The sequence below is a fragment of the Panthera tigris genome, chromosome E3, assembly GCF_018350195.1.
Source record: "Panthera tigris isolate Pti1 chromosome E3, P.tigris_Pti1_mat1.1, whole genome shotgun sequence".
In the NCBI taxonomy this organism is placed as follows: Eukaryota; Metazoa; Chordata; class Mammalia; order Carnivora; family Felidae; genus Panthera; species Panthera tigris.
The window spans coordinates 1,841,878-1,869,276 of NC_056675.1; the positions used below are offsets into that span (position 1 = coordinate 1,841,878).

Below are 27,399 nucleotides of genomic sequence, written 5' to 3' on the forward strand. Positions count from 1 at the left end.
GGACCAAGACTCCCTCGCTCTGATGGCCCCGGGGGGGGGGGGGGGGGGGGGGGGGGGGTCCCGAGAGCCAACGGTCGGCCACGGGGAGCTTACCTTCAGCCCCAGAAAGGAAGGGACCACAAAGCGGGCACCTAATGCTGCTGGCCTCTGAGCGCTCCCCAGGAAGGGGAGCCGCGCAAGCCCCCCGCAAGGTCCGCCGGCACCCCCAAGGCAAGTGCTCACCCCAGGGCTCTCCAGCCCAGCACCACGGGGGAGCAACACGAAAGTGGGGACACAGCCTGGTCAAGGGACACACGGGAATAAGGAGCTACAAGCGTGGCCTCCGAACAGCCAGGGGACCCTTCTGCCACGGAAGCACGCCACAGAGCAGGGTGCGGCATCTCTGTTCGGGCTGCCAGTCCCAAGTGCACACAGGGCGGTCCGTGCAGGTCCCCAGACCTCAGACACCAACCGGAGTCTCACCATCTAGAGGCTCCAGGGTCCCACCCACTGCCAAACTGGCATCCCTGAAAACCCACGACACGTGTCCCAGACAAAGAAACCACGTGAGAGCCGCTCGCTCAGGCGGTCCAGGTCCCACGCAGCCGCATCTGCGGGTGGGAAGGGAGAGGCCTCTCAGAGAGAGAGGCCACGCTCAGCGAGGGCCCGGGGTTAAGCGCAGCCGGCATCCTTGGACTTCCCCAAGACAAAACTTCCACCGACCCTGCCACGATGCCCCACCCATTCCAACATATCCTAAGCACCTGTAAGGTGCCACAGCCCGTGCTGGACCCTGGAGACCCAGAGCGGCCAGGACAGACCCTGTGCTTGACAGACTGACGGCCCAGGAAAATTCCAGGAGCTGCACACCCCGTGCCTTCTGCCTGAGAGCCAGGCGGTAACACCAACACCACAATTCCTACCATCTCGGGGCCCCTGGTGCCACCTCCACACCCCTAATAAGGCACTTCGTTACCACGGCCTTCCCCTGTCCCTCCCAGGACGACCCTGAGCAGCAGCTAACACCACACGTTAAGAGAGAGACCCCCTCAGAGCGGCACCAGGACTATGCCAAGGCCACGGCACCCACTCGCAGCCCGTGTTTCCGGGCTACTGGGCCCACGCGGCACACCGTGGCCAGAAGCCTGCGTACCAGGTCGAACACATCAGATTAGCATCACGCCCTCGAAGACATCAGCTATTTTTACAGGACTAGGAAAGCATGCAGATATGCTACGTAAGGCAAGAACGGGGCCAGACATCCACCCCTGGGAAAGCGTGGGCAGGTCAGAGACTTTCCGGTCCAATGCTTTGCTGGAGTCTGGCAGCATTTCCACAAATCATCAGCACTTATTAAAAAACCCTGGTGAAGTGCTGTTGATCAAAGCAAAGGAAGCAAGGGATTCAGGCCCTAAGTAAAAACCTAGCACCTTCTCTAGGTGACACGCTTTCCCAGCCTGCCCTGGGTAAGCCGGGGACAACAGGAAGTACCCCCAGGCTGGAGGTCTTTTTTTTTTTTTCTTTTAATTTTTAATTTATTTTTTAGAGAGAGAGAGAGAGACACACACACAGAGTGCGAGCGGGGGGCAGAGAGAGAGGGAGACAGAGAATCTGAAGCAGGCTCCAGGCTCCGAACTGTCAGCACAGAGCCCGACGCGGGGCCCGAACCCACGAACCGTGAGATCACGGCCCGAGCGGAAGTCGGCGCTTAACCGAATCAGCCACCGAGGCGCCCCTGGAGGTCTCTGCTCTGGGCCCTGTAACCACGTGAGCAAGACTGGTCCAGCCTGGACCTGAGACCTCCATGCAACCCAGTGACTTTCCAAGCCTGTCGCCCCGTGGCACCTGGTCTTTCTGCTGGATTTACACCCCAATTCTTGGCAGGGGTGGGGAGAACGGGCAGCCCCGCAGAGAGGAACGCCCACCGGCACCTCGCCAGGCAGACGGCAGGCAGTCCTCCCCCCGTGCGCTGCCCCCTCAAGGACGTCGAGCACAGTCACTCTGTGGCCTCAGGAGGGAGAACAGCTTGGCTCCCAGCCGGGAGGGTCACCCGCCCGGCGGCCCAGCAGGCACCGTGCACGGCGCCCTACGCCGGGCCCGGCCGCCCGCTCGCACCCACCTCGTAGCGCCTGGCGCTGGTGCTGGCCGCCCGCTCCAGCTCCACTCGCGCTCTCTTGTGGCTCAGCTCCATCTGCGTCTTCTCCCACTCCACCTGGACGACCTGGGACTGGGAGCGGATCCGCTCGGCTCGCTCCTCCAGCTGAGCAGGTCACACCCCAGGGAGAGAGAACCCTCAGCAGCCGTGCCGAACCGCTGGGGGCTCGCCTGACACTCGCACGCTGACACCTGCTCCCAGCAGGGCCCGTACTCGGCCTCGGGGGAGAAGGACGGATGCCCGGTCTTTTGTTGGAAAACGGGTACACGGAGCCAGTGAACAGAGGGGAGACAATAACAGGAAGAGAAGGACCTATTTTTTTTTTTTTCCATTTCTTTTAGCATTTATTTCTTTTTGAGGGAGAGAGAGAAAGAGAGAGAGAGAGACAGAGCGTGAGCAGGGGAGGGGCACAGAGAGAGGGAGACAGAATCCGAAGCAGGCTCCACGCTCCGAGCTGTCAGCACAGAGCCCGACGTGGGGCTGGAACCCACGGACCGTGAGATCGTGACCTGAACCGAAGTCGGATGTTCAACCGACTGAGCCCCCCAGGTGCCCAAGAATGATATGTTTTAACAAGGCAGTGTGTATGCTTGTTTTAGAGAAAAGAGCATATTAGTTTCCTACTGCTGTGCAGCAACTCACAACAAACTTAGCAGCTAAAACCCCACGTTAGCCACCGTCAGTCTCTGTGGGCAGAAGGCCAGGTCGTGCGATCAGGCTGTCACAGGCTAAAATCAACACCCAGTGGCCACGCTCCAACCTCATCTGGACCATGAGATCCTCTCCCACACTCACATGGCTGGAGGACCGAGGTCCCGTTTCCTTGCTATCAGCCCCGGGCTGCTGTCAGCCCCTGGAGACCACCCACATTCCCTGCCACGTGGCCCCTGGCCACCTCCAAAGCCAACAAAGGAGAATCCCCCATATGTGGAATCCCTCTCCTGCTCTGTCTCTGACTTCTCGATCTGATCTAGTGACCTAGGTTTAAAAGGCTCATCTGAGTAAGTCAGGCCCAGCATCATAAGGTCAACTGACTGAAGTTCTTAATTGTGTTGGCAAAATCCCGCCGCCACAATACCTAGCGTTTAAGTGGGAGAAAGTGTGGCCCACCTGGGGCCGGGAATTCGGGAGCCGTCTTACAAGTACACCCACCACAGAGGGTAGGCACATAAAGGTGAGGTCAAGCCTTGAAGGGCCTCGGAGGACACGTCAGTTTCGCAGACCCACTGACTGTCAGGGTCTCTGGCTCACGTGGACTAGAGCCTGACCACTCCAAGAATGCCTGGTAGCACAGCAGCTCCAGAGCACGAGAAAGAAACGCAGAATCTCAGGCTGCGCCCCACAGATGCCAAATCAGAACTTTCCTCTTAAACATATCAGGTATTCATGTGCACACTGAAGCGTTACGGCGAGCGGTTCCCAGTTCCACCAGGGATGCTTGGCAACGTCTGGAGAACCGTCAAAAGACGGGCAAGCGGTACGTGTTCGCTACCGGCACCCCGCGGGCAGAGGCCAGGGATGTCGCTCAACACCCCGCAAGGCGCAAGCCTGTCCTGCAGAACAAAGAACCACCCACCCCAAAACGTCAGCCGTACCACGGATGAGAAATCCCAGGCTAGGGGAAAGGTATCTTCTCTACCCACCCCCCCACCCACCGTCTCTCGGGGCTCAAGTCCACACTTCACTCCTCTGACACTTTCTCTCACTTCCACCCCCACCCGTTCAAGCGGGGGAGTTCCGAAGTGCACCTCCCGTCAGACTCACTGGCCTTCCCAGCCTCACTCTGTGCCTGCAGCTAGGGCTCCCAGCTCCCGTGGGCACCACTGCACAGGGACCAGGAGTCCCAGAGAAACAGACCCATGGACACATCTTCCTGAAACATCGACTGCATGTGAAGGAAACTAACTGAGACATGTTTATGTCGAAACCAACACTGACATGTAGCAGAGCGACTGTAAACACTTTCCCACGGAAACAAGAGGCTTAAAAAAAGGGCAGGGGGCCCGGAATGGTAGTCAAAGCACTGATTTCCAGGCTCCCCCCAGACCTGTAGGTTCTCAGTTCCCTCATCTGCCATCAGGGGGCAGCTTGGTAGGGCAGAAAACCACTGACGGATGTCCCGGGCCAGCTCAGGACCAGGTCAGGGCCCGGGCAGCCTACGGCCGCAACACTCTAACCAGCTCGCTCTGGCCACGGCACCCGCCTACGGGGTCCCGCAGACTGAGGAAGCCCTCCACAGCACTAGCTTACTGAAAGGCTGGCCTCTGAATTTCTAGATTCTATAGTTCCGACAGGTTGGCCAAAAGTTGCCAGACATTTGCATCAACAAAACCGTAACACTTGTATAGACCAAAGCTGCTAACTTCTTATTTTGCCAGTGAGCAAGACTCAAACAAACAAAAAGCACAATTGCCACCAGCGTTTCCAAAAAATGCTTTAACGCCAAAAACAAATGTAAAAGATTCAATTTCAGAATGAAAACCGGTCCTTGCCAAAAAATGGCAGTGAGCAGCAACTCAGCCCACAAACAAACAGAAATCGTTCAATTACTCAGCAAACGAATGCACACAAACACACCAGCATGTGTTTGACCAGATGCTGCCTGGGCCTCCCTGGGGCTCCCGGGCTCCATCAGGGGCCGTTTCCCTGGGATGGCTCAGGCCGCACAGCACAGGGGAGCTGCTGGACGCCGGCAGTGCAGAGGGGCGGGGGCCAGGCGCAGACGCCACCCCCTGCTGGTGAGGGCCCAGTGATCCCTGCCCCCGTGAGACTGACCCCACAACTCTGTGGAACCTCAAGTCCTCCAGAAGATCTGACCCCTTTATCACGGTGTACGGTCAGTGTCGCAAGGAAGTGAAATAAAGGAAATAGGACTTTTTTATCACAAAACTGTAAAAGCCACATCACGGCAGAGTGAAGCCAAGATCTGCAAACGCCCCCCACCCCCACCCCCCACAGTGGTCTGAGACCAGGGCACACCCAATCTTTCTCTTTCTTGGAGACCCTTCCCGACCCGGGGACCGGGGACCTGGGTGCTCCCCGGCACAGGCCCCACCTAAGGCGTGTGTCTTCCCACCTGGAGCCCCTCCCGCCGGGGGCGCTCACCTGCATGCTCTCCTGGTACTGCATCTGCAGAGAGCCCTGGGCGGAGGTGGGAGCATCCAGTCCAGATCCTGCCTCCACCCGCTGAGAAATGAAGTTGTTCAAAGACCTCAGGGTGGACAGCACTGTGGTGTTCTCCCCCAGGTCGTCCATGGCCACCTGGCTCCTGCAGGAAGACAGGGAGGGCCCACGGTGAGCGTCTGCAGGCACCATTAGCTGCACCAGCGCCAGGGGGAGGGGGGGGGGCGCCTCTGGGCAGCCCCGCCCTCCCGACGCTCACAGTGCTCACAGCACTCCCGAGCCCATAACCACATTTCCAGGGCCAAGCGGGAGCCCACACTGCCACTTGACCAGAGAAGAAACAGAGGCGTCAGAAGACCACGCCGCTGAGCCGCTGTCACGGTGCTGACCTGCACACCAGCGACGGACAGACGGCTCCCAGAAAAAGATGCCCAGCAGTCCCACGGCACATGGCCCCGTCAACACAAAAGACCCAGCCTCTGGGAACGAGGAACAAAGCAGGCCGCAGTGGCGATGGCTGGCGACCCCAGCGACGCTAACCGTAATCACCGCTAACGATGACCTTAACAGGCATTGCTAGTTTCGACCAAAAAGAAACGTACGTGACGCTGAGCACTGAGCCTTCTCGAGCCTCGGTTTCCTCATCTGTAAACTGAGGACCAGGAAAGCCTCTTTGCAAAGCTGCCGTGAGGATGACAGTGCCTGTCCTAAGTTTCCAGAAGGCAGGGGTGAGTCATGCCAGATCCTCACCCGGCCTGGAACTTCTCACAGGACACCTCAGACTTCACAACGGGCGAACTAGGTGTTTGCACACGTGTGAGACGTGAGAAAGCGAGGCTTCAGAAGCTACAGAATGGACCGGATCCCAGGCCCGCCTGGCTCTCAGGTCCAGTTTGTGCTCCACGAGCCAACGCGTGAACAAGACCAAGGAGCCGCATCCCCGAGAGCAAGGGACTGTGGCTTCACGCGGCCGGCCCGCCCCCCCATCCACCAGCGGGCACAGGTGTGGACTGCTACAGGTGCCCACCGTGTCCCCTTCGGGAAACAGGCTGGCTCGCAGCGACTTCCCCCAGGTACCAGACTGAAAACGTCTCCCCGCCAACACCCCAGCGGAAGAGACTGAGAAATCTTAGTTTGGTTGTGAGTTTCCTGTACGAGAACCTTGGCCCTCTGCACACAGAGCCCTTCTCCTGTGCAGGCCATGTGTCCGCCCCTGGACAACACGGCTGTCCTCGCCAACTCTCAATCGCACTGGGAGGGAAAAGGGGACTACAAGAGCAGGGCAAGCGCTCAGTGCTGACAGCGGCGGCAGACAGCGGAGCTCTTCTCTGGAAGCAAACCCTTAGGTCTGCCAAGGTCAGCCCCGCCATCCTCTCCATCCCCCCAGGAGAAACTGAGCCGGTAGGTCCCGTGCAAGAACGGATGCCTGGGATGCACTGGAACCAAGGGAACGCACGCGTTGTCAACTGCCTGTAACTGGGCCACTACACGAGGCAGGCGATCAGGCGGCAGCCTCCACTCCATCCCCTTTATCCCACAGACTCCACACCCCCAGGCTGCGCGCCGCCTGTCACCTGCCCTTCTCGGCCAGGACACCGCCCGGGGGGACCTTCGGCGCAAACTCCAGGCACACGTGCGTCGCCCCCCGCCCGCCCTGGCCTCCGGGGCGTTCAGGGGCTGCAGCGCGCTCCGCTAGAAGAGGCGCGGGTGACAGCACGCGGGCCGGTGCAGCTTCCCAGCCAGACGCTGGGTGGGGGTAAGCCCCGCCCCTAGACGCCACCGCCAGGGACCCCGTCCGGACCCCGGCCCGTGTTCGCACCTCAGCCCCAGCTCCTAAGACCCCGGCTCCCGCTCCCAGCACCTCGGCTCCGAGGACCCCGGTCCCGACTCGCACCCGAGCCCCAGCTCCGAGGACCCCGGTCCCGGCTCGCACCCCGGCACCGGGGACGCCAGCTCCCAGGACCTCGGCCCCGCTCTCACCCCGATCCCCGTTCCCAGGACCCCCGCTCCGACGACGCCGACCCCTCTCCGAGGCCCCCGCTCCCGGCTCGCACCCCGGCCCCCCGCTCCCTAGACCCCGGCTTCGGGTAGCACCCCGGCCGGGCTCCGAAGACCGAGCGCGGGAGGGGGGCAGGAGGGAGGAGACCAGTGGGCAGGGAGAGGGGGCGCCACCCGCGCCCAACCTGGCTCCTCGACCCCGCCCGAAGCCCACCCGGGACCCTGACGCCCCGCCGCTCACCTCAGCTAGCCCGCCGCTCGCCTCGGCCGCCGCTCAGATCTCCCTCCTCTGCGCCCGCGCCCGCGTATCGCGAGAAGTGCCGCCGCGCTCTCGCGAGACCTGGGCAGGGCCGGCATAAATCCCGGAATCCGAGCACCAGCGGGGCCGGGGACCTCCGCCTGCTCCCCAGAGCGGTCCGCTCCCTTGACACCGCCCTGGCAGGACTCGCACCAAAGGCCGGCCCGCGGGACTGTCGCGGTGCCAGTCTTCCCGCGCGGGACGGGCCTCCGCTGTGGCGGTGGCCTCGCACCGTATTGTGTGGAATAGCACGGCCCAACGGTGGCCTCTTCGGGACAAACTTGCTGGCTCTGACAACTCCCAAAATTTCGTTACGGTATTAGCTTGAATATGTTTTTAGTTTCCACAGGGTCCACTGGAAAGGCAAAATACTCTGCTTCTAGGCTACCCTCCCAGCGCCCTGTGAGCTCCCATAGCCAGCGATCATCGTCCAGTAACACAGGTCTCGCTCCCTCCTGAACCTCGTCCTCCAGGCTCCCACCCCACCCGGGACCGAGCGCCCTAGGGTCTGCACCGCGCTCGGGAGGGTCTGCATCGTACCCAGCGTCTACACCACGCCCCCTAGGGTCTGCACCTCCGCCACCTCTGATCTGCCCAGTGCTCCAAGGGTCGGCACCTCTTCCCCGGTCCCGCCCCATCCCCGGATCAGCACCCCGCGCAAGAAATGCGGTGGGGAGGAGCCCTGAGGAAGTGGAGGGATCTTCCCGTCCTAATTGACTACAACCAAAAGTAAAATGAAAAAAGGTTAAACCAAGCCTGCAGCCCGCTTCAGAGCGCTGGACTGCACCCTGGGGGACTGATGGAGATTGTGGGGTTCCCTATCTACCCAGGCTCTCCCTCAGCTCCACCCTCGGGATTTAATCAGGGTTATAGTCCATACACTCTTATTAAGGGATGAGCACCCCTGCAGGAAATGGCTTTTTTTCTTAAATGTTTATTTTTGAGAGAGAGAGAGAGAGCATGAGCGAGGGGAGGGGCAGAAAGAGAGGGAGACACAGAATCCCAAGCAGGATCCAGGCTCTGAGCTGTCAGCACAGAGCCCAACCCGGGGCTGGAACTTAAGAACCGGGAGATCTGACCTGAGCTGAAGTTGGATGCTTTAACCGACTGAACCACCCAGGCGCCCCCCCCCCCTTTTTTTTAATGACAAACAGCTTTGAAAAAAACAATTTTTATAGAAACAAACTTCAAAGCATGGAAATCCCCTAAATAAATACAATCTACATTGTTTTATAAAGCTGCATCAAGTTCCTGGAAGAGAATAAAAGGAAATACAGCACTCCACGTGGCTGCTTGCTTTGGCAATTCCAGTCTTAGGGGCCGGGAGTATCACAGCAAGGTGGATTTCCAGCAAGAAAACAAGCACACCACCCCGTGCAAAACTCACATGAAATGTCTTCCCTAACTGCCCCCGGTTCTGGTTGCTTGAAAGTATTAATTTCCACACCATTCACCAGAGAGATGGAAATTAACCCCCAGGTCGAAATTTCAGATTTTCATTCGCATTCGCTACACTGTATAACCACAGCCTGGGTGGTGCCTTCTGGGAGCAATGGTGGAAACTCTGTTACAAGCGAACAGCCTGTTGAGTCCAGTGTTACATCAAGGTTTCTCCCTCCCACTGTCTTTTCATCCTTCCTCTGCACCTAAGATCACTTAGGGACTATTTTTCATCATATATCGTGACCAGTGAATACACTGTGGTTCAAAGAAAGGTCCCACCCTCGTCCTGCCAGCCACATCCCGGATCAAGCTTTGACCCCTCCAGCCACACTCCAGGAAAGAGCTCAGACCACACTTGCAGTGAACGAGGGCCACATATGGCAGAGGCAGCCCTCAGTCCTCCACAGGCCCCTTCGCTCTTTGGTACTGTGTGGCCAAGAGGTACACCTCTGAAGATTCCTTCCTGCTGGCTCTAGGCTTCACAGTCCTGGTGTTCTGGAACTGCTCGGCCAGTCTCTTCTGTAACCCAAGGCTTTGACTTCCAGCCCACGTTTTGCAGAGGAACGTTCCGCCGGGGTGCAGAACATCTGGAGCCACGTCCAGAAGGGACGAGCACAGGCTAATGAGCCTGTCGTGATCCAGGCTCCGGATCCCTGTGGCATTGGGTGCCATGTCACTCAGAATGACATCTGCTCTCCCGCCAGGAAGCAGCTCTCGGACTCTCTGGATGGTTCTGGGGTCAGTCACGTCAGCGGGGGACAGAAAAGTTGCCCCCTCCAGGGGGAATATGTGGAGAAGGTCTACCCCAAGCACAAAGCCCACAGGAGCACTGGGATCTAAGGGAGACAGAGTATGTTATTTATTTACAGCCTGAATCTTCCCTCAGAAATACAAATAGAAAAATAAAAGTAAAAAGTCAGGACCAACGTAAAGAGCGAACACGCCAAGAGGTGGACACGGGCCTTTTCCCCACTTGTATCCATCCCAAACACACACATGGCAGGGGTGACAGTCCCCACTCTGCACACAAGGAAGCTAACTGAGGCCCAGAGAAGAGAAGTGCCTGTCCCGGGGCAGGCACCTGACCCCAACTCTGACTTCACCTCCCTTCCAGAGGCCAGCTCTCTGTGAAAGGGGGATCTCCGAGTGGGCTTTCTGACAAACTGAACCAATGACACATGAGTGCATACAGCACCTCCGGGTTAACTCAGCACTTCCGTTAGCGTAATCCAATTTCTTGTGATGCAGAAACTACTAGAAGCAAGCCGAGAAGTGGGGAAGACAAGGTACAGGAACCGATCCCTCGACCAGGTGTGAGTGGTACCAGCTGGGCAGTAGAGGCCATCGTCTCACCTGGAACAGGGCCTCGGGCCAGCACGACTGCTGTCCCCGCCCCACGCTGAGGAGAGCCCTTCTCCCCAGTCCCCCGGGCATGAGGGGAGGGTGCCGTCACAATCTGCCAGTGCAGACTGCCTAGCAAAGAGGCTGTCCCACGGCGGTGGAACGTGGGTCTTACTTCTAGCTAAGGACTGGAAGTCCAACCATTTTGAAGAGTGCATTTTTCAAAGGAGAAAACTCTCATGTTCAGCCCTGGAAAGTAGGCCATCTCACACCTCACGGCGTGTACCTGACTCTCATTAACATCCCAAGCATCATAACCTCGGGAAGGGGCCACTAGAGGCAAATACTTTGGGTGCATCTGTACACGTTCTGGCAGGAAAAGAAACCGGACATTCTACCCACAGCCTTTGCTTCGGCCGCTGCTTCCTAGGAGTCAAACCTGGCCGTGCTCCTCCTTCCCCTGAGGAGCAGTTATACAGGGACAGGAGCCATTAAAATCCGTTGTTAGTGACGAATGGATACAGAAATTGTGGTTTATATACACAATGGAACACTAAGTGGCAATGAGAAAGAATGAAATATGGCCTTTTGTAGCAACGTGGATAAAACTGGAGAGTGTTATGCTAAGTGAAATAAGTCATACAGAGAAAGTCAGATACCATATGTTTTCACTCTTATGTGGATCCTGGGAAACTTAACAGAAGTCCATGAGGGAGGGGAAGGGGAAAAAAAAAAAAAAAGGTTAGAGAGGGGGAGACCCAAAGCATAAGAAACTCTTAAAAACTGAGAACAAACTGAGGGTAGATGGGGGGTGGGAAGGCGGGGAGGGTGGGTGATGGGTATTGAGGAGGGCACCTTTTGGGATGAGCACTGGGTGTTGTATGGAAACCAATTTGACAACAAATTTGACATAAAAAAAAAAAAAGATGCACTTTTAAATACATTACAAGGAACCACAACATCTTAGTTATCTCTAACTAAATAAATAAACGTAAGATAAAAAATAAAAATAAAATAAAATCTGTTGTTAGGTCTGTGGGCAGGCTCAGTGGTAGGAAAACGAACAGAGGTCTCGGACAGAAATCCCTTCACTTAGGTGATATTTGAGTTAAAAAAAAAACTGTAACCTGTTCTAGGGCCCCTGGCGGCATCCCACACCCAGTAACGGGGCTGGTTCTTTGTCCTGAACCCAGGGAACAGCACTCCCAGCCCGTGCATTCAGAAGCCCGCCAAACCCCTCCGAACCTCATTCTTCACTAGGAAAATGGGCACAAGGTCCGCACCCCAGGTGTCTGAGATTTCTGTGAGCCGGCACATATGTCATGTAATGCCAGCGATTCTGGTCTGTTCCGACTTTATGACAGGAAACACAAAGGGTAGGGATGCTCACCACGGCTCGTGCAGCTAACAAGGGCCCCGAGGGCAACACCGGAGCCCAGCAGGAGGCTGGCTCAACAGCACAGGTCTACACGAGCGTTTACAAGGACGCCAGGGCTTTCCACACTGAGGGTATCGGTTTCTCCCGACTGATCAGGGGAACCTTATTAACATAGAAACATTTTCTTTTTTTTTTCTTTTTTACAAAATCCTAAAATATAAAATAGGTAAAAGCTGAGTCCCTCAGGTTGAGCCAGAGGGGAGAACCTTGAGCAGCCCCCAGCCGGGCCTCCAGGAGACCCAGGGCTTCAAAGACCAGGACCTGGAAAACTCTGGGGTTGACTGAGCTGTGCAGGCATGGGAAAATGTCAATAGATCAGTGAGTGGGGGGTGGGAAGAAGCCCTCCATTAAGGCTCCAAATCAGTAAGAAGAATGTGATTTACTATCGTTTTTGAAAAAGGAAACATGGGGCGCCTGGGTGGCTCAGTCGGTTAGGCGTCCGACTTCGGCTCGGGTCATGATCTCGCGGCTCGTGAGTTTGAGCCCCACATCAGGCTCTGTGCTGACAGCCTGGAGCCTGCTTCGGATTCTGTGTCTCCCTCTCTCTCAGCTCCTCCTCTGCTCACGCTGTCTCTCTCTGTCTCTCAAAAATAAATAAATGTAAAAAAAAAAATATTAAAAAAACATTAAAAAAAAAGAAAAAGGAAACATACACGTGTAGTCACGTGTGCAAAAACAACTTCGGGAAGGGGGCTCTCCGACACATTCACGCACACACGGACGTGGTGACGTGAGGCGCTTTTAGTCTCCGTCGTAGCTTTCCACCCGGTCTCCCGCTGTCAACACGTCAGCGTCCCGTTTTCCTCATCAGCCCCTACACCAGCCACTCCGAAGAACGTGTCGTCACAAAGCGGCTTGGCCACCTCCCCTGGTGGAGGGCAGCTGGCCCGCGCCCGCACGCTCGGGGGTGGCCAGGGGCCCTACCTGCGCCCGTGGCGTTGACCCTCCGCACGGCCACCTGGCTCCACGCCCCGGGAGCCGCCCCACAGTCTAAGACCCGGAGGCCGGGCCGCAGGATCTGGTGCCTGTCGTTCACCTCCAAAAGCTTGAAGGCACTTCGGCACCGGTAACTCTCCACCTTCGCTGCCTTCACAAACGGGTCCCTCAAATGACGTGTCAGCCACAGGTGCTCAGCAGCGGTCCGACCCTTGGAGTGGCTCCCAGAGGTGTGAAACCTTTGCCGCTGAAGGGACGCACGTACCAGCTTCAAGGACCTGAGAAAGAAAAGGGAGCAAACAAGTAGACATCACACAGGCGGGGTCCCTGGTTCAACCCACGTGTTTTTAGAGAAGGGCCCGGAGGCCCAAACGGGGAGGAAACTTGACAAGGCGACGCGGCCAGAGAGCGGGTGTGATGGCCTGCACTGAGTCCCTCCCCAAATGGGTGTGTTGAAGTGCTAACCCCAGAAACCTCAAAACAGAAGTGGTCTTTAAAATTTTTTTTTTTTCAACATTTATTTTTGGGACAGAGAGAGACAGAGCATGAATGGGGGAGGGACAGAGAGAGAGGGAGACACAGAATCGGAAACAGGCTCCAGGCTCTGAGCCATCAGCCCAGAGCCTGACGCGGGGCTCGAACTCACGGACCGTGAGATCGTGACCTGGCTGAAGTCGGACGCTTAACCGACTGCGCCACCCAGGCGCCCCCAGAAGTGGTCTTTAAAGAGGTAAGTACAAATGAGGCTATACAGGCGGGCCCCGACCCGACTGGCGTCTTCATCAGAGACAGTTGGGACACAGGTGCGCAGGAAAGACCACGTGAGGCCACGGGCAGAAGGCAGCCGTGTGCAGGTCGAGGAGAGAGGCCCCACGAGAAAGGGCGGGCCCCGCAGCACCGTGATCCGGGTCTGCGGCCTCAGCCTGCGTTTGTGTTGGTCTACGCCTGGCCTGCGGCGGCCCAAGTGCACGAACACGGCAGGCGAACTCCTGGCGAAGAAGCGGGGGGCCCTCGGGAAAATTTTCTTCAGAAGGAAAACGCAAAGGTCAACCAAAGCTTTTCCGGTTCTGCTTAACAGGCCTGAAGATGTTGACAAAGCAATCTTCTTTCTTACCCGGGACAACTTGTCCCCGGGCTCTGCGGGACTGGGATGAGGGCCCCGGGGGCAGACCCCACCTTCCTCGGCGCCTCGGCACAGCGGCCAACACAGGGCCGCCAGGCCCATCTCCTAACAACTGCACTCGGCCTGAAGAACGAGTTCCAAGTCTCTTTGGCAAAGTCAGGGTCTGAACGGTTTGCCGCGGGCCGGGAGCTCTCCGCAACCCCCTCACTCAACTCTCAGAACAACCCTACAAAGTAAGTTCTGCATCCGTGTTCCTCAAGGGAAGACCCGGACATCTTCACCACCAGGGCGCACGGCCAAAGGCCCTTCAACAACCCAAGCGTGCGGTCAAGATCCGGACACAGTAACTCGGTGATGGCTGCCTGCGCAAAGCCCCCCCGGGGTCTCTCGGAAGGAGCACAGAGCCATCCTGGGCACCAGAACCAACGGGGCCGGTTGGGGGAAGGCCGGAAACGGGGTCACCCAGGCCCTGTCCTCCAGCGCCGGCCCACACCTAGAGTTCGGCCACACGGGCCATTGGTGCCTCTCCAGTGCCACAGCCATCAGGCCTGCCCCCGCAGCGCCCCTCCCCTGCGCCCTCCAGCTGCAGCACCCCTTCACCTGCGCCCTACGCTCTCCGTAGCCCTCCACGCTCTCTGCCCGCCCGCCGCTCCTCGGAAGCCGTCCGGGCTACTGACTTCGGGCCGGAAGTCCTCCCCTAGCCGTTTCGCCGGGAATGACCGCGTCTCTGCGCCCCTTCCCCGCGGACGAACCTGGGACGCGCCCCCGGCCCCTCCTCCGCCCGCACGCATGCAGCAGGCGCCCCCATAAACGCCGACTGAGCGCACGACCTCGCCCGGCACCTAGCTCACAGCCCCACTCACCGAGCCATGGGCGTCGATCCGCTCCTGTCCCCCGCGCCGGAAGTGCCGGCCTCGCTTCCGGCCCGAGGCCACGCCCCCCCGGCTTCCGCGGCTCCCTTGTTCAGAAAGCGCGCGCGATCCCGGGTCTGAGGACAGGAACCGGGGAGCCCGGGAACGGAACCCGGGTCAGGTGAGCAGGGGAGAGGGGAGGGGGCCGGGGAGCGGAGGCCGGGTCCTGCGAGCGGGGGGAGGGGGGGACCAGGGACGGGGTTGGGGGGGGGCCGGGGAGGGGGGAGAGGGGTGCGGGACCAGGGGGTGGGGGGGCCAGGTGAGCAGAGGTCGGAGGAGAGGGATCCGGGACCAGGGCCTGAGCCTGGTGTTCTGTGGATCCCCCCCCCAGGGAGCGGGGAGAGGGGTGCGGGACCAGGGGGTGGGGGGCCAGGTGAGCAGAGGTCGGAGGAGAGGGATCCGGGACCAGGGCCTGAGCCTGGTGTTCTGTGGATCCGATCTTTCAAAACCCTGGTGAGGGACCTCGGTGTACCGACCACTTGACTCGGAGACCACATGCCCGGGCCTTTTGCAGCCTCCCAGCCGCTGACGTTCGGAGGGGCCCTCTGAGGACCCTCTAATTGTGGTCCCAAGCCGCTTGCTCCAGGACCCAGGGGACAACTGAACTTCAAAAGCCCGTTAGACCCAGGTTGGGGTCTTCCCCAAGTTTGACGTTGGGTCAGACTGAGCCTCTTCGAGCTGCAGTTTCTTGATCTGAAAATGGGAGAAAGCAAGTCTTAGCTCACAAAGTTCTTGGGTCTACTAAATAGAATGACTTTTTAAAAGAGGTATACAGCCAGTGCTTAATAAGTGATAGCTGACACTCCTGGTATCTTCCTCACCACCACAAGTCACTCAGGAAGCCAGGGCTCTGGGCATGAACCAGTCAGCATCACGACAGAGGACACAGGCAGACAGGTAGGCTCGGCCACAGAGACCCACTTTGGCCAGACCTACCCCCAAAACCAGGACCCAGCTGTAGCTCCCTTTTCTCAGACATTGTGGCTTCCCACGAGGATCCCTGCTCCTGGATCCTGCTTCTCATCCGGTGTGGTCCCCAGGGTAAGAGACTTGTGAACGGTGGCCCCAGGCTGGGACAGGGATGGATGCACAGAGGGTCCTGGTCCTCCCCCATGTGTCCAGCAGCAACCCAGGCATCACCCTTGGAGTTTTCCTCTGGACCACGCACACCCGTTCAAGCGGGAGGGGCCCTTGTGGCTCCAGTGCCAGAGCCCAGAGCAGCAACAGTTGTGAGCGGATTATGAACTGTCGCAGGAGGGAGGACCAGGCAGCCCTCGCTGGGCGGGCTCTCTGCCAGGAGCCAGGAGCTCCTCGGGACTCTATAGCTCTGCGGTGAAGTGTGGAAGGCATATCCCGGCAGGCCAGAAGAAGGCCCCACTGATGAAAAGGCCAAGGCCAAAAGCCTGACCCGAGAACCATCGGCTAACCCGCCTGGTTGTGTTGGGGCCACAGAGGGTGGACTGCCCACGGGCTGGACACGGGGGCAAAAACAGCCCTGTGCTGAGGAGGGGGAAGGGTTGACATGGCCCTTTCCTAACCTGCTCCATCAGCCCTGGCAATCCCAAGGCCTGGACACGGGTGCCACTGGATTCGGAGGGCCAGGCCTCTTTCTACTCTGGAAGCTCGCTTGTTCGGTTTCCATCTGGCATGAGGCGAGCCTCCCGTGGCAGGGCTGGGAGGTTACCACCAGGCAGATTCCCCCCTGCCTTCCACGGCACATTCCCATCTCACCGGGCCCCTGGCCTCATCCACACTCCGCGTGCACCCGGGTCAAGCTGACCCAGCCTTCTTGCCTTCCTCAAGGGGTCCCCGGGGGACCATGGGCGCCTCCAGGCTCTACACATTGGTGCTGGTGCTGCAGCCTCCGCGAGTTCTCCTGGGCATGAAGAAACGAGGCTTCGGGGCCGGCCGGTGGAATGGCTTCGGAGGCAAAGTTCAAGGAGGAGAGAGCATCGAGGACGGGGCCAAGAGGTGAGGGAGGGGTGGGCCTGACCACAGAACCAGCTCCCAAGGGTGACAGCCTACAGCTCCTTATGGAGCTCTTGGGTCTCAGTTTCTTCATCCCAAAAATGGGAATAACGATGACACTTCCTGCCTCTCGGGAGTGTGGAGATTGAGGATGTAACCACACAGGATTTGGACCAGTGGGGAGTGCCCAGGGCACGTGAGCTGTTGCCGGGGGCGCGGGAGTGGCTTTCAGGACACATTTGGGAAGCCGCCGTGGCGCGGCGACTTCTGGCTGGTCAGTCGTTTGCTTTCCTCGTGCGTTCAGGGAGCTGATGACCAGCTCTTCTGTCTGAGCCTTTTCACACACAGTCTCCGTTAGTCCTCGGCACAGCCTGCCTCACGCGGGCAGGAACCAGAGCCCAGAGCGGTTGACGGCTTGTCTGAGATCACACAGCTCTCCGACATCAGTCCCCTTGCCCTCCCTTGTCCTCACGTGTGGAACAAATGAGCCTGTGTGTGTGCAAACATCACAAAGCGCTCCGCAAACCTTCGCTACTACTGACGGCATTCTGAAGGAAGTCAGCAACCTTAATTAAGGCCGCTTTCCCCGGGGAAGAGACCAGATCCCCACATGCATACTAATGAGGCTTCTGGAAAGGAAGTCAGCTGCAGGCTCCACAGCCCGATGGTTCTCAAGTTTGGAGTTTTTTAAACATCACAACCCACATAAGAGATGTTTACGTTCTGATAGAACAATGCTCTTAACACACAAAAGAACGCGCTCACGTGGTTCCGCTAACATAGTTCCTATCCTTCGGGTTTTTTTAATTGCTGGTCACAGTCCACCAAGTTGACTTCATGGTGCACGACTGGGCCAAGTCCTGGGTTTGAACGGCCGCGGGTGTGATGTCCTTGGCGTGCACCTCCCCCTCCTAGGCATGGGACCCGGCGTGCTGCCGCCTGTGGTCATTTGTTTGGGCAAGCGCGAGGCAGCGTGGCCAGGCTGCCCTGAGAGCACACGGCGGGGGCACAGGCCGGTCTGCTGAGACTCGGGTCCCCTGAGCCTCGCTACCCGTGGAACGTGGACAGAAACAGGTGGAAGCCAGCGCCCCCCCCCCCCACACACACACACCTAAGTCAAGCTCAGTGTCGGGACACAGGGAACAGGTCCCGACCGCCCCCCCTGCGGGGCTCCGATCTAGTCCGGCTGCCGGGCTCACAGGGACGTGTGCAGAGAGCAGGTCTAGCGGGCACCCAGCGGTGCGGGGCATCCAGAATAAAGAGTGAGGGCAGATGACTGGGCACAAAGGAGAACTCCCAAAGGACTTGGTGTCCGGTCTGGTCCGAGCAGGTGGAAGGCAGGAACGAGGCATCCGAAGAAGCACCGAGGGCCAGAGGGCGGGGCTGTGCAGAGGCGTGTGGCGGGGACCGCGGGGGGCTTCCCTTCAGCCCCCTGCCGTCCTGGTGGTCAGGAGCCTCCAGGCCCCCCGATTTCTTAGGACCTTTCCTTCTTGTCCTCTCGCTGTTAGCATTTCCTGAATGAGACACACCCGTGAGAAACCAGCAGTCACCCCAGAGCCTCAGTACTGAGTGTGACGGCTGCCTTCCCACAGAGCAGGCTTGAGGTCGGGCAGGAAACGAGCTTCCTCAGGATGGGAAGCATGTGGCCTCTACCCCCCAGATACAACTAGCACCCATCTGGGTCTGCCTCCCTCTGCCGCCGCGTCCAGACCACCCCTCCCCACCTGGACAGGTGCTCTGCCTCCTACCTGGCCTCCCTGCTCTGCCCTCGCTCCCCTGGGTCCATTCTCCACTCAGCCCCCGGGCAACCTTCCCGAAACCGGGTCAGGGTCTCTCTCGTTCATGTGTGAAGTCCCTTTATTTGTTTGTTTCCTTTTACTTAACTTTAGAGAGAGCGCAAGCGGGGGAAGGGCACAGGGAGAGAGAGAATCCCAAGCAGGCTCCACACTCCACACGGAGCCAGACTCGGGGCTCGAACCCACAACCGTGAGATCGTGACCTGAGCCGAAAGCCACCAACTGAGCCTCCCAGGCGCCCCGTGAAGTCCCTGTAATAGCACCCAGTGCTGTTAAACCGAACCTCCGGTTTCACCCGTGGAGCCCCCTCGTGGCCCAGCTTCACGCCGCTCCAGCCGCTGCCCCTCACCCTCCCAGCTGTCGCCCACCCCACTCTTCCTGGCTCCTCACCTGGCTGACCCCCCACAAAGTCTCCGTGAGCCCAGGACCGGAGACGTCGCACACACTTGTCCCGAAGTCCACGTGCACCCGTCTTCACCAGGGGACGTTTAAGGGATGGGCCCATCGTGTGGCCAGCACGTGGCCCAAGACATGGAAAGGGCCGCCTGCACGCTGGCCTCCTCACGGCTGAGGGCTCCGCCTGTTCTAAAGCATCACGTAAGCGCGGCCACACGGGTGCGCCCTCTGGCGTCTGCCCCCCACTCAGGTCTTTTGCCCTTGTTTTTAAACGGGGCTGCCTGTCTTCGAGATTTGCAGTTCCTTATACATTTGACGTCTTTATTGATTTTCTGCTTGAAGTGTCCAGCCAGGACGGTGGATTCATCCACTTCTCCGTGCGGTTCCATTCATTTTTGCCTCCCGTAGCTTGACTCTCATCAGGTGCATACGTATTAAGCATCCTATCGAGGAGAAGTGGTCCCTCCCGCAGGACGGAATCCCCTTTATTCCTGCCGACACTTGCTGCTTTGAAGTCAGCTCTAAAACCCGTACAGATACTCCTTTCTTCCTTTGACTAGTGTTAGCCTGGTGTGTTTCTCTGCGTTTACTTTCAATCTGCGTTTTTTCATCTTTATCATTGTATACTTTGTGCTTTTAATCTTTCTGTGCAACGTGGGCTCCGTGCGGACAGCACCGGCTGGTCTTGTCTTCAGATCCACTCTGACGATCTTTCGCCGGAGCCCGTGGACCGCTGACGTTCCAAGCGGTGGCTGGTACACAGATGGGTTAATATCCACCAGACTCGGTAGTTTTCTGTTTGTCACCCTTGTCCTCTGTTCCTGGCTTTGTCTTCCACCCCTTTTCTCCATTCTGCGGTTTTAATTGGGCACTTAAAGGATTCCACTTTCTCCCCTTTTTAGAAGGTCAGCTATACTTCTTTAATGTTTAGTTCACACCTCAAAGTTTGCAATACGCATTTGCACACGATCCAAGTGCACTTTCAAATAACACTGCCCCCCGCCCCATGGGTGGTCTGCGGGCCTCTTGACAACAATCCTGATTCCAACACCCAACCCTGGGTGCTCACTGTTCACCTTACACATGTGCACGCACACATGGGGCACACCAACGCGGACACGTCGTCGCCAATAACCTCAAACAAACCCCTACCCACTCGATCGAGAATAAAAACCAGAATGGTTTTATCTTGCCTTGGCTCACTCCTTCAGTCCTCTCGCTTTCTTCGTGCAGATCCAAGGTTCCGCCATTGCCCTTTTCTCCAAAGACCTCGCTTTCGTGTTTGTTAGGAGGCTGGTAATGGGGCCCCTCAATTATTGTTTGAGAAAGTCTTTATTTCCCCTTCCTCTTGATGGGAAGTAAAGCACAGAATCCTAGGTTGGTGTGTTTTCTGTCAATACTAAGTATTTCGCTCCCTCCCTCTCTGCTCGCTCGGTTTCTGGGGAGTCAGATTTGACTCTCATCCTGGTTTCTCTGTGGCCAAGTGATTTTGTCCTCTGGCTTTAAGATCTTTTCCTTTTCTTTGATTTATTACACTCTGAAGGAAACGTGCCTGCAGGTAGTTTTCTGGTGTCTGTCTCGCTTAGAGTCCTCGGAGCTCCCGGGATCTGTGGTTCGGCGTCTGACATCAGTTTGCGGAAATTCCCAGTGACTACCGGAGTCACTGCTGTTCTCCTGCCGGTGTTCCCGTCGCACGTGGGCCACACCTTTCCTGGCTGTCCCACACCCGACATTCTGTTCTGTGTTGTCCCATCTTTGTTCTCTTTGCTGTTTGGTCCTCAGACCCAGTGGGCTGCAGTGTCCTGAAGTTCGCGGGTCCCCCTCGGCCACACCCAGTCTGCTAGTGTCCTCCCTGGGGCTTGTCTTTTCATTCGTGATGACGTTTCTATGAGTAGAAGTTTCATTTTAGTGCGATCTTTGCCTATCCCAGGCTGGAGACCTTCTCCTAAGTTTTTCTTCTGGAACGTTCAGGAGTGTTAGATCTTCATCTGGAATGGAGTTTGGGGTAAGATGTAGGGCAGAGGGTCGAGACTCATCCGTCAAGACATCCAGTTGACACAGCATTACTGAAGAGACCACGTTTTCCACTGTGCTGCAGTCCCCTGTCGTAATCGCAGGGCAGATATGAGATGGCCTGACCTCCGTTTCCTGTCGCGCTGTCCCCAGTGCCGCACGAAGGGCACCTGGGGGTCTGGGGGCCCTCAGAGTCAGGTTTGGGCCGTAGGCGGGTGCAGCGTCCCATCTCTGGACCCCAGCAAGGCCCCAGGGCACGGTGTTCAGAGCGACCCAGAACAGCAGCGGCCAAAGCAGAGCCCCAGGACCGCGGGGCCCCCGCGCCCACCCAGACGCTCGGCCGCTGCTGTCTTGTGTAACGCATTCCTCATCCTGCTCTCTGCCATCTGGGGACCTGAGTGTCACACGCACGATCCGACACTTTAGCAAAACCGAGGCTGTCGTCCCCGCTAATTACCCCAGCCCGTGAAATGAAGTTATCGATACTTCGTGCACTGCTGTGTATTCAGGGAAGACAAACCAAAACTAGTCAGAACATCAACCACCAGGTGAAGTTTTTAAAACCCTGACCCACCGGCCTGCTGCCAGGGCAGTGGGGGAGGCCCGGCGGATGCCAGAGCCTTTGGCTGGGGAGCCACCTGCACCCCCCAAGTGAAGACATTCATTTTTTTAGGTCAAGTCTAATTTTAAGCACGTCCCTGAACAAATTCCAGCTTTCAGAGCCTCAGTCGGCCTCGTCTACAGCGGCAGCAAATGGGCGATTCCCCTGCAGACCTTACCGGGAGCTGAGGGTGGACTTCCCGCTGAGGAAGGCGTCTGCTCACATCAGACCGTTTGGACCCAGCGTGTGTGTGTGTTTAACGAGCAAAGTGATTTCCCTGGCTTCATACAGGCACGGGAGGTACTTACGTATTATGTTCCTAACACAACTTGGAGCGCAAAGCCAAAAAAAACCTGTCCCTACTTACAACTGTAAACGGTCAGGCGTTCTGTAACGGAACGCTTACGGAAACGAATACATCCAGAGCAGTAGGGAAGCCAGGCTCTAAGGGAGCAAAAGACCGAGTTCCCTGGCCGCTGCAGCGAGCAGCCAGGGGTTCCCCGGGGTCCGGCGCACAGTGCTTCCAGAGGACGCCGAGGGAACCAGAATGGGGGGGGGGGGGGGGGGGGGCGGAGCCGTTGGCCAGGGCCAGACCGGAGAGGTATGGGGCGCACACGCGGAGACGCCCACCGCGGGGTCTCGCGCGGGACGCACGGACAGCAGTTCCTACTCCGCCACCCACACCGGGTGGGAAACTGCTGGAACTCCTCGAGGGGCGGGGCGCCACGCCGGCCTTGCGTGGGAAGCGCGTGTCCGAGCGCGTGACGCGTCTGCAGTGGTGTAAACCGGTGTGTGAAGGAGAAGGCCCGGGAGAAACGCACCGAGGCGGCAGTGAGGGTTCTCTCTGCTGACGCGTCCGCCCAGGGTCTGCCAGGTCGTCCGCGGCGAACGTGACACTTGAGCAGTGAATACTTTGAAACAGAAGCGGCGTCGGGTTCTGCTGGTGGCCGGGCACAGTGCTCGGGGGGGGGGGGGGGGCAGGAGGAGACGACGCAGCCAGACGGGCCCCAGGCTCCTGTTCCCCCCACCTCCCCCCCCACCCCCGGGCGGCTGCAGGGAAGCTGGCCGGAGGGTTGGGGGCGTCTCCTCGGTGGAACAGACGTTCGAGGCAGGCCCTCGCGAAGGAGGCCGTGTACAGCGGTCGGCTCCCGGTTCAGGGCCCGGGTTCCCACGGCCCACAAAGCGGTACTCACGTGGCTGCTGCCCCCCCCCCGGAGAGAGCTGGAGCTGAAGGACCGGGTGGGAGGTTCCCAGCTCGCCCGCGACCCCCGAACAGGTGAGCTCGGCCGGGCCTGGGCTGCGCCGTGGCTCGCAGGGTGTCTCACCGGTCGGCCTGTGCGCCCTGAACCAGACTGAACAGAATCAGCTTCGCTGAACAGGCCCCCAGATAACCAAGTTTCTGCTCACGCGGGCCCGGGTGCCTGCGACTATGGCTCCCTTGGCCCACAGGCGGGCGTGCCCCTGCCCGGCGCCTTGCTGTGACCGTCGCCCGCTTTGCCCGCAGGGAGCTGCGGGAGGAGTGCGGTCTGACCGCGGACACACTCCACAAGGTGGGCCGGATCGTGTTCGAGTTCGTGGGCGAGCCGGAACTGATGGACGTGCACATCTTCCGCACAGACAGTGTCCGGGGGACGCCCGCAGAGAGCGACGGTGAGTCTCCGGGCCTCCCCTTCTCCCTTCCCTCCGTCTCCCGGGGCAGGCGCTGCGCCAGCCCCTCGCGTCAGCCTCGTTCCTCCTCCCTCTTGCGCGGAGTGACACCGGGACACGGCCCGAGGGTTGAACTAGGAGCCTGTCGAGCTCCTCACACGACACCGCCTGGCAGTTTCTCACCAAAAGTCAGTTTAGCCCCCGGCTGAACACCGTGTCCCCCTTTGCACCACCACAGAAATGCGGCCCCGGTGGTTCCAGCTGGACCGGATCCCCTTCGGTGACATGTGGCCCGATGACAGCTACTGGTTTCCCCTCCTGCTTCAGAACAAGAAATTCCACGGGTATTTCAAGTTCCAGGGCCCCAACACCATCCTGGACTACACGCTCCACGAGGTGGACGAGGTGTAGACGCAGAACCACGCTGGCCCCGCAGGCCGCCGAATCTGCTGCGAGCCCGCAGTGCCGTCCATCTGTTCACCTGCTCTCGGAGCCCCGAGGCGGGGTGGGGGTTTCCGGGTGGGGTGAGGCGGAGAGAAGAAAACTCTCTTACCTTTTCACATTCTTCGCGGGGCCGGCGCACACCAGCCCAGGCCCGTCCTCAGGAAGCTGCCTGCTGGCCGGCTGCCTATGGCCCGCACACTGGGCCCGGAGGGCGGGCCGGGCGCCGCGGTCTTGTCAGGACCATAGAGTGGGTTAGAGGGTGTGGCGTCCTTGCCCCCCGCCCCTCCTTCAAGGGCAAACCGAACAGGCGAGGCCCAGGCCTAAAACCCCGGTCTGATGCATCAGAAGCCGTCACCTCCCTCACCCCAAGGGACAGGCTGTTCCTGTCCAGACTTCTGACCACCAGGAAGGAGGGAGGCAGCACTCACTTATACGGAGAACCCACCTCACCCAAGTTTTATAAATGGGTTTGATCACAGTTGTTCGTGTGTTTATTGATAAAGCTCTCAGAATGCAAACCGTGTATGAACGATTCCAGTTTATTGGCGTAGTAATTGATGCCTACAGCCTTGTAAAGTGCTCCATACACAGAACTGCATCACGAAGAGAAGGGTCTCGAATGCCGACAAAACCAGCCGACCTCAACCTGTGCAGAGTCCCGCACGTGCCCGGATCTGACGCCGCGAGCAAGCTGGGCCCGGGCTGGAGGGACCTGGCGAAGGCACACACCGGGGCCGGGCTCCATTCCGGCCTTGCAGAGTCGGGATCAGGCTCTGTCCCCGTGGCACCGGGACATCGCAGACCGTGGGAGACAAGGCAAGGCTGTGGTCTCCCTCCCGCAGTCCCAGCCTGGAGACTAGGGCCACGGAGGCAAGCTGGGACGCCCCTGCGCTCCCTGACCCAGAGCTGCTGGCAGCCTGGCCCTCCCCAGAGCGGCCCTGGCCCTGGGCCCAGAGGGAGGCTTTGTGGGGGGCAAAAGGTGGCCCCTGCTGTCCCCAGCTGACAAGCACAGGAAGGACGTGACCCCCACGCACACAGCCCAGCAAGTGTCTCCCATCTGCCAGCCTCCTTGCAGGGGCTGGGGAGGGAGGGGATGCACAAGAAAGCACCCTCTGGGTAAGCCTCGAAAACTCCAGCCAAGGAGGACTCCTGGCTCCTCCCACCGCACGGAGAGGCCGCCAGGAACACGGAGTCTCGGGAAAAGTCCTCTTGAAAAAGCACAAGTGAAGTCTTTGGTGCTGGAATTCTCCTCAGTGACCCGGGAGAGGCGGGCCTCCGCGTGCCCTGGGAGACCCTCTCCGCGCCGGCCCTCCTACCTTCCGTGCTGCCGCCCACCATGAGCCCCCAGCCCCCACTGCGTGCGTGGTGGGGTCTGCTCTGGGTGTCTTCCCAGCTCGCCAGTGTCCTGTGGTCGCCTGTCCCTCACCACCCACAGGCAGGCCGTGGCGCGCGGGCAGCAGCCGACAGGGAAGGGGAGGCTCGGAGGTCAGCCCTACGGCTCAAGTGTACACAGCGCCCGTGGGGCAGCCCTGTGGGGCAGCGCAGATCCACTCAGTGCCCAAAAACCAGCTTCTCCAAAGGGGAGCAGAACGCACGCACGGCCCGGTGATCGAACGGGCCCCCGCTTGCTGGGCTCTGGGGGTATGCTGCCCCTTATCAGCCAAGGAAGGCATGTGCCACAGTCCCGGGGCCTCGGGCTGCGTGGGGTGCAGCGGGCCTTCTCCCCGCACAGGAGAACCCACACGTGGGGTGACGCAGGTGTCTGGCTGGGCCTAAGAGATACTTCCCCGCCCCCCGCCCCGGGCAGTGATGTGCGGTGCGGGAGTCCTGCGTGCTGTGTGGGGACACACAGGTGGGAAGTCCCACCTGCCTTCAGATCCAGAGAAAGCCCCCTGGAGCACAGGCATCTGCACCCCGGGAAGGCGAGACCCTCAGGACTCCTGGCGTGCAGTCGGACCCTCCCACAACACGGATCCGCCGACACCGCTCGGGCCAGGGGGGCAGTGAGCTCAAAGCGTTCCCGGCCTGGGAGGAAGGCGCCCTGCCGGTGTTTACACAAGAGGGATTCAGAGCAGGAAGCGCTCGGAGGCCCCAGGCGCACACTGACCCCGGAGTTCCCAGAACAGATCCCCTCCGGGCCTGCCTGGAATGAGGAGGGAGGCTCCGAGTGCCTCCCAAAATGGGGCGGGGGGGTGGCCAGCCACAGCCACAGAGACCCCCCCCTTCCAGACCCCAGCTGGAACACGGCCCCACCCGCCCTCCCCTTCCAGCCTCCGCACTCAAGCCGTCGCAAGCCGCCGCCTCCAAAGACAGGGGCCTGCAAGCAACCGCGAGGACACAGCCGGTGCTGCACGGCGACAGACCACAGAAGCACCGCTTCACCTTTGTCCCCGACACCGCAGCCCACGAGCACATGACAGGGAGGGACACAGGACACTTTACCCAGACCCAGTCCAGACCGGGGCCCCATGGTACCGACCCACGCCTGTCTCCTGGAGGTGGACACCGTCTGTGCACCCAGCAACCCCCCAAGGCCCCGCCGTACCCACACCCGTCCGGAGTGCCCGCCGGCCTTAGGTCACAGTCCACCCTCACTGACCGGTTCATCAGATACGGCCACCTCGTGTCCGACACGGGGGTTCCAACCTCCCCGTCCCTGGTCATCTGACCCAGACCCTCCCGACTCCCCAAAACTCACGGGTGCCCCCTGCACATGCTCCCAGGCACCTGCTATGTGAAAGCAATTCTTGCCACCCTGACCTCCTGGAATCAGAGAAGACCTTGCCAGGGAACCTTAACTCTTGACCGCCAGGCTCAGGCACAGTGCAGCGTCGGGCGGGGCCCAGGACAGCTGAGCAGACCCCCATGGCCTCCGGCCCTCATGGATGCTCACAGGCCTGGGGTCACATCCTCAGCCCCACTCCCCACGAGGGGAGCACCCAAACCCCGGCCCCACTGGGCCTGGGGGTCAGTCAGACACCGGGGACCCCGCGGGGGGGTGGGGGGCAGCCACTATCTGGAGGGAATTAAACAGGAACACGCCATTTGGAAAGAGGTTTTAGTGAGGCCGCCCGGAGCTCCCGCCCCAGGCGTCTGGCACTAGCGAGGAGACACGCCGTCCTGCGGGAGCCTCGGTGGAGTCGGGGAACCGCTGGGTCCAGCGAAGAGGCAGTTCAGTTTGGGCTTCAGGTCGTTCCACACCTTGCTCATCTGGAGAAGAGGGAGTGTCCCAGGTTGAGACAGGCCACGAGCCGGCGACCGGCCCCAGTGTGTCCGTTCCCCGCAAAACCCCTAGAAGCCGGACACAGCCCACCCGGAGACCCGGGTCACTGCCCCCGGCGCCACGGGCCCCTCCGCTGCCTGCTCTCATCCCCTTCCGCCTCGGATGGCTTGGTGTAAGGGGAATCCCGAAGTCCACCACGACAAGCCGTCCAGGTGTTTTCGGCATGACTGGTTCTAGACCAGAGACTGAGCTGCCCGCTGAGACGCTCATTCACGAATGCCCCCGGCCGGACTGACAACCTCCACCTTCTAGCCCCTCACCCTGCCTCCAAGATGTCGTCCACGAGTGCTATGGACTGCACACCGGAGCTCCTGCTATGCGCTGTCCGTCCAGACAGAACCATACCCACCCCACATGGGGACTCCACACACATCTTCCCGGTCCGGGAGAAGCCCATTCCTCCCCAGCTGGCTGAGTCAGGATGGTCCCCCCCACGCCCCCACTGGTCAGTGTGGTCCCTGGGGACAGGGACGCTGTAGTCTTCCGTGGGCCCAGCACAGACCCGG

General features: G+C 59.6%; 4 protein-coding genes across 12 annotated transcripts in view; 1 reads left to right on the plus strand and 3 right to left on the minus strand.

Annotated features, from left to right (window-relative positions):
- The window catches only part of MAD1L1 (mitotic arrest deficient 1 like 1), a 316,953-nt gene extending 309,358 nt beyond the window's left edge, over positions 1–7,595 (minus strand). Inside the window, exons 1-3 of one of the 2 annotated variants that reach the window (XM_042971183.1) lie at positions 7,497–7,595; positions 5,240–5,402; positions 2,099–2,239 (exon numbers count right to left, since the gene is read on the minus strand). In XM_042971183.1, the coding sequence (XP_042827117.1) occupies positions 2,099–2,239; positions 5,240–5,389 (291 nt within the window). In that variant the 5' untranslated portion in view covers positions 5,390–5,402; positions 7,497–7,595. The remainder of the gene's footprint in view (positions 1–2,098; positions 2,240–5,239; positions 5,403–7,496) is intronic. The other variant, XM_042971184.1, reaches the window with a different exon arrangement.
- A 1,113-nt stretch (positions 7,596–8,708) lies between these two features.
- On the minus strand, positions 8,709–14,791 carry MRM2 (mitochondrial rRNA methyltransferase 2). 3 transcript variants are annotated; one of them, XM_042971497.1, is made up of 3 exons: positions 14,698–14,791; positions 12,700–12,989; positions 8,709–9,832 (listed from the first exon to the last, which is right to left on the minus strand). In XM_042971497.1, the coding sequence occupies exons 1-3, from the start codon at positions 14,703–14,705 to the stop codon at positions 9,390–9,392; spliced, it is 741 nt and encodes a 246-aa protein (XP_042827431.1). In that variant the 5' UTR covers positions 14,706–14,791; the 3' UTR covers positions 8,709–9,389. The 3 variants fall into 3 exon arrangements, with proteins under 3 accessions (XP_042827431.1, XP_042827430.1, XP_042827432.1); XM_042971496.1 differs by lacking the exon at positions 14,698–14,791 and adding an exon at positions 14,435–14,687; XM_042971498.1 differs by lacking the exon at positions 14,698–14,791 and adding an exon at positions 14,587–14,642.
- NUDT1 (nudix hydrolase 1) lies at positions 14,710–24,088 on the plus strand. Its single transcript, XM_042971499.1, has 4 exons — positions 14,710–14,866; positions 16,549–16,716; positions 23,024–23,169; positions 23,405–24,088. Exons 2-4 carry the CDS (start codon positions 16,565–16,567, stop codon positions 23,575–23,577), a joined length of 471 nt encoding a protein of 156 aa, XP_042827433.1. The 5' UTR covers positions 14,710–14,866; positions 16,549–16,564; the 3' UTR covers positions 23,578–24,088.
- Positions 24,089–25,887: 1,799 nt separating this feature from the next.
- SNX8 (sorting nexin 8) overlaps positions 25,888–27,399 on the minus strand; it is a 48,765-nt gene continuing 47,253 nt past the window's right edge. For all 6 annotated transcript variants that reach the window (XM_042971007.1, XM_042971006.1, XM_042971010.1 and 3 more), the window contains one exon: positions 25,888–26,820. In XM_042971007.1, the coding sequence (XP_042826941.1) occupies positions 26,710–26,820 (111 nt within the window). In that variant the 3' untranslated portion in view covers positions 25,888–26,709. The remainder of the gene's footprint in view (positions 26,821–27,399) is intronic.

Coding starts and splice junctions, on each gene's coding strand:
- MRM2 (XM_042971496.1), bottom strand. CDS start 14,625: ATGCGTGCGGGCGGAGGAGGGGCCGGGGGCGCGTCCCAGGTTCGTCCG. Junction 12,990..14,434: donor ACGGAGAGCGTAGGGCGCAG/GTGAAGGGGTGC, acceptor TTTCTTTCTCAG/GTCCTTGAAGCTGGTACGTG. Junction 9,833..12,699: donor GGTCAACGCCACGGGCGCAG/GTAGGGCCCCTG, acceptor TGTCTCCCTTAG/ATCCCAGTGCTCCTGTGGGC.
- NUDT1 (XM_042971499.1), top strand. CDS start 16,565: ATGGGCGCCTCCAGGCTCTACACATTGGTGCTGGTGCTGCAGCCTCCG. Junction 16,717..23,023: donor ATCGAGGACGGGGCCAAGAG/GTGAGGGAGGGG, acceptor CTTTGCCCGCAG/GGAGCTGCGGGAGGAGTGCG. Junction 23,170..23,404: donor GACGCCCGCAGAGAGCGACG/GTGAGTCTCCGG, acceptor GCACCACCACAG/AAATGCGGCCCCGGTGGTTC.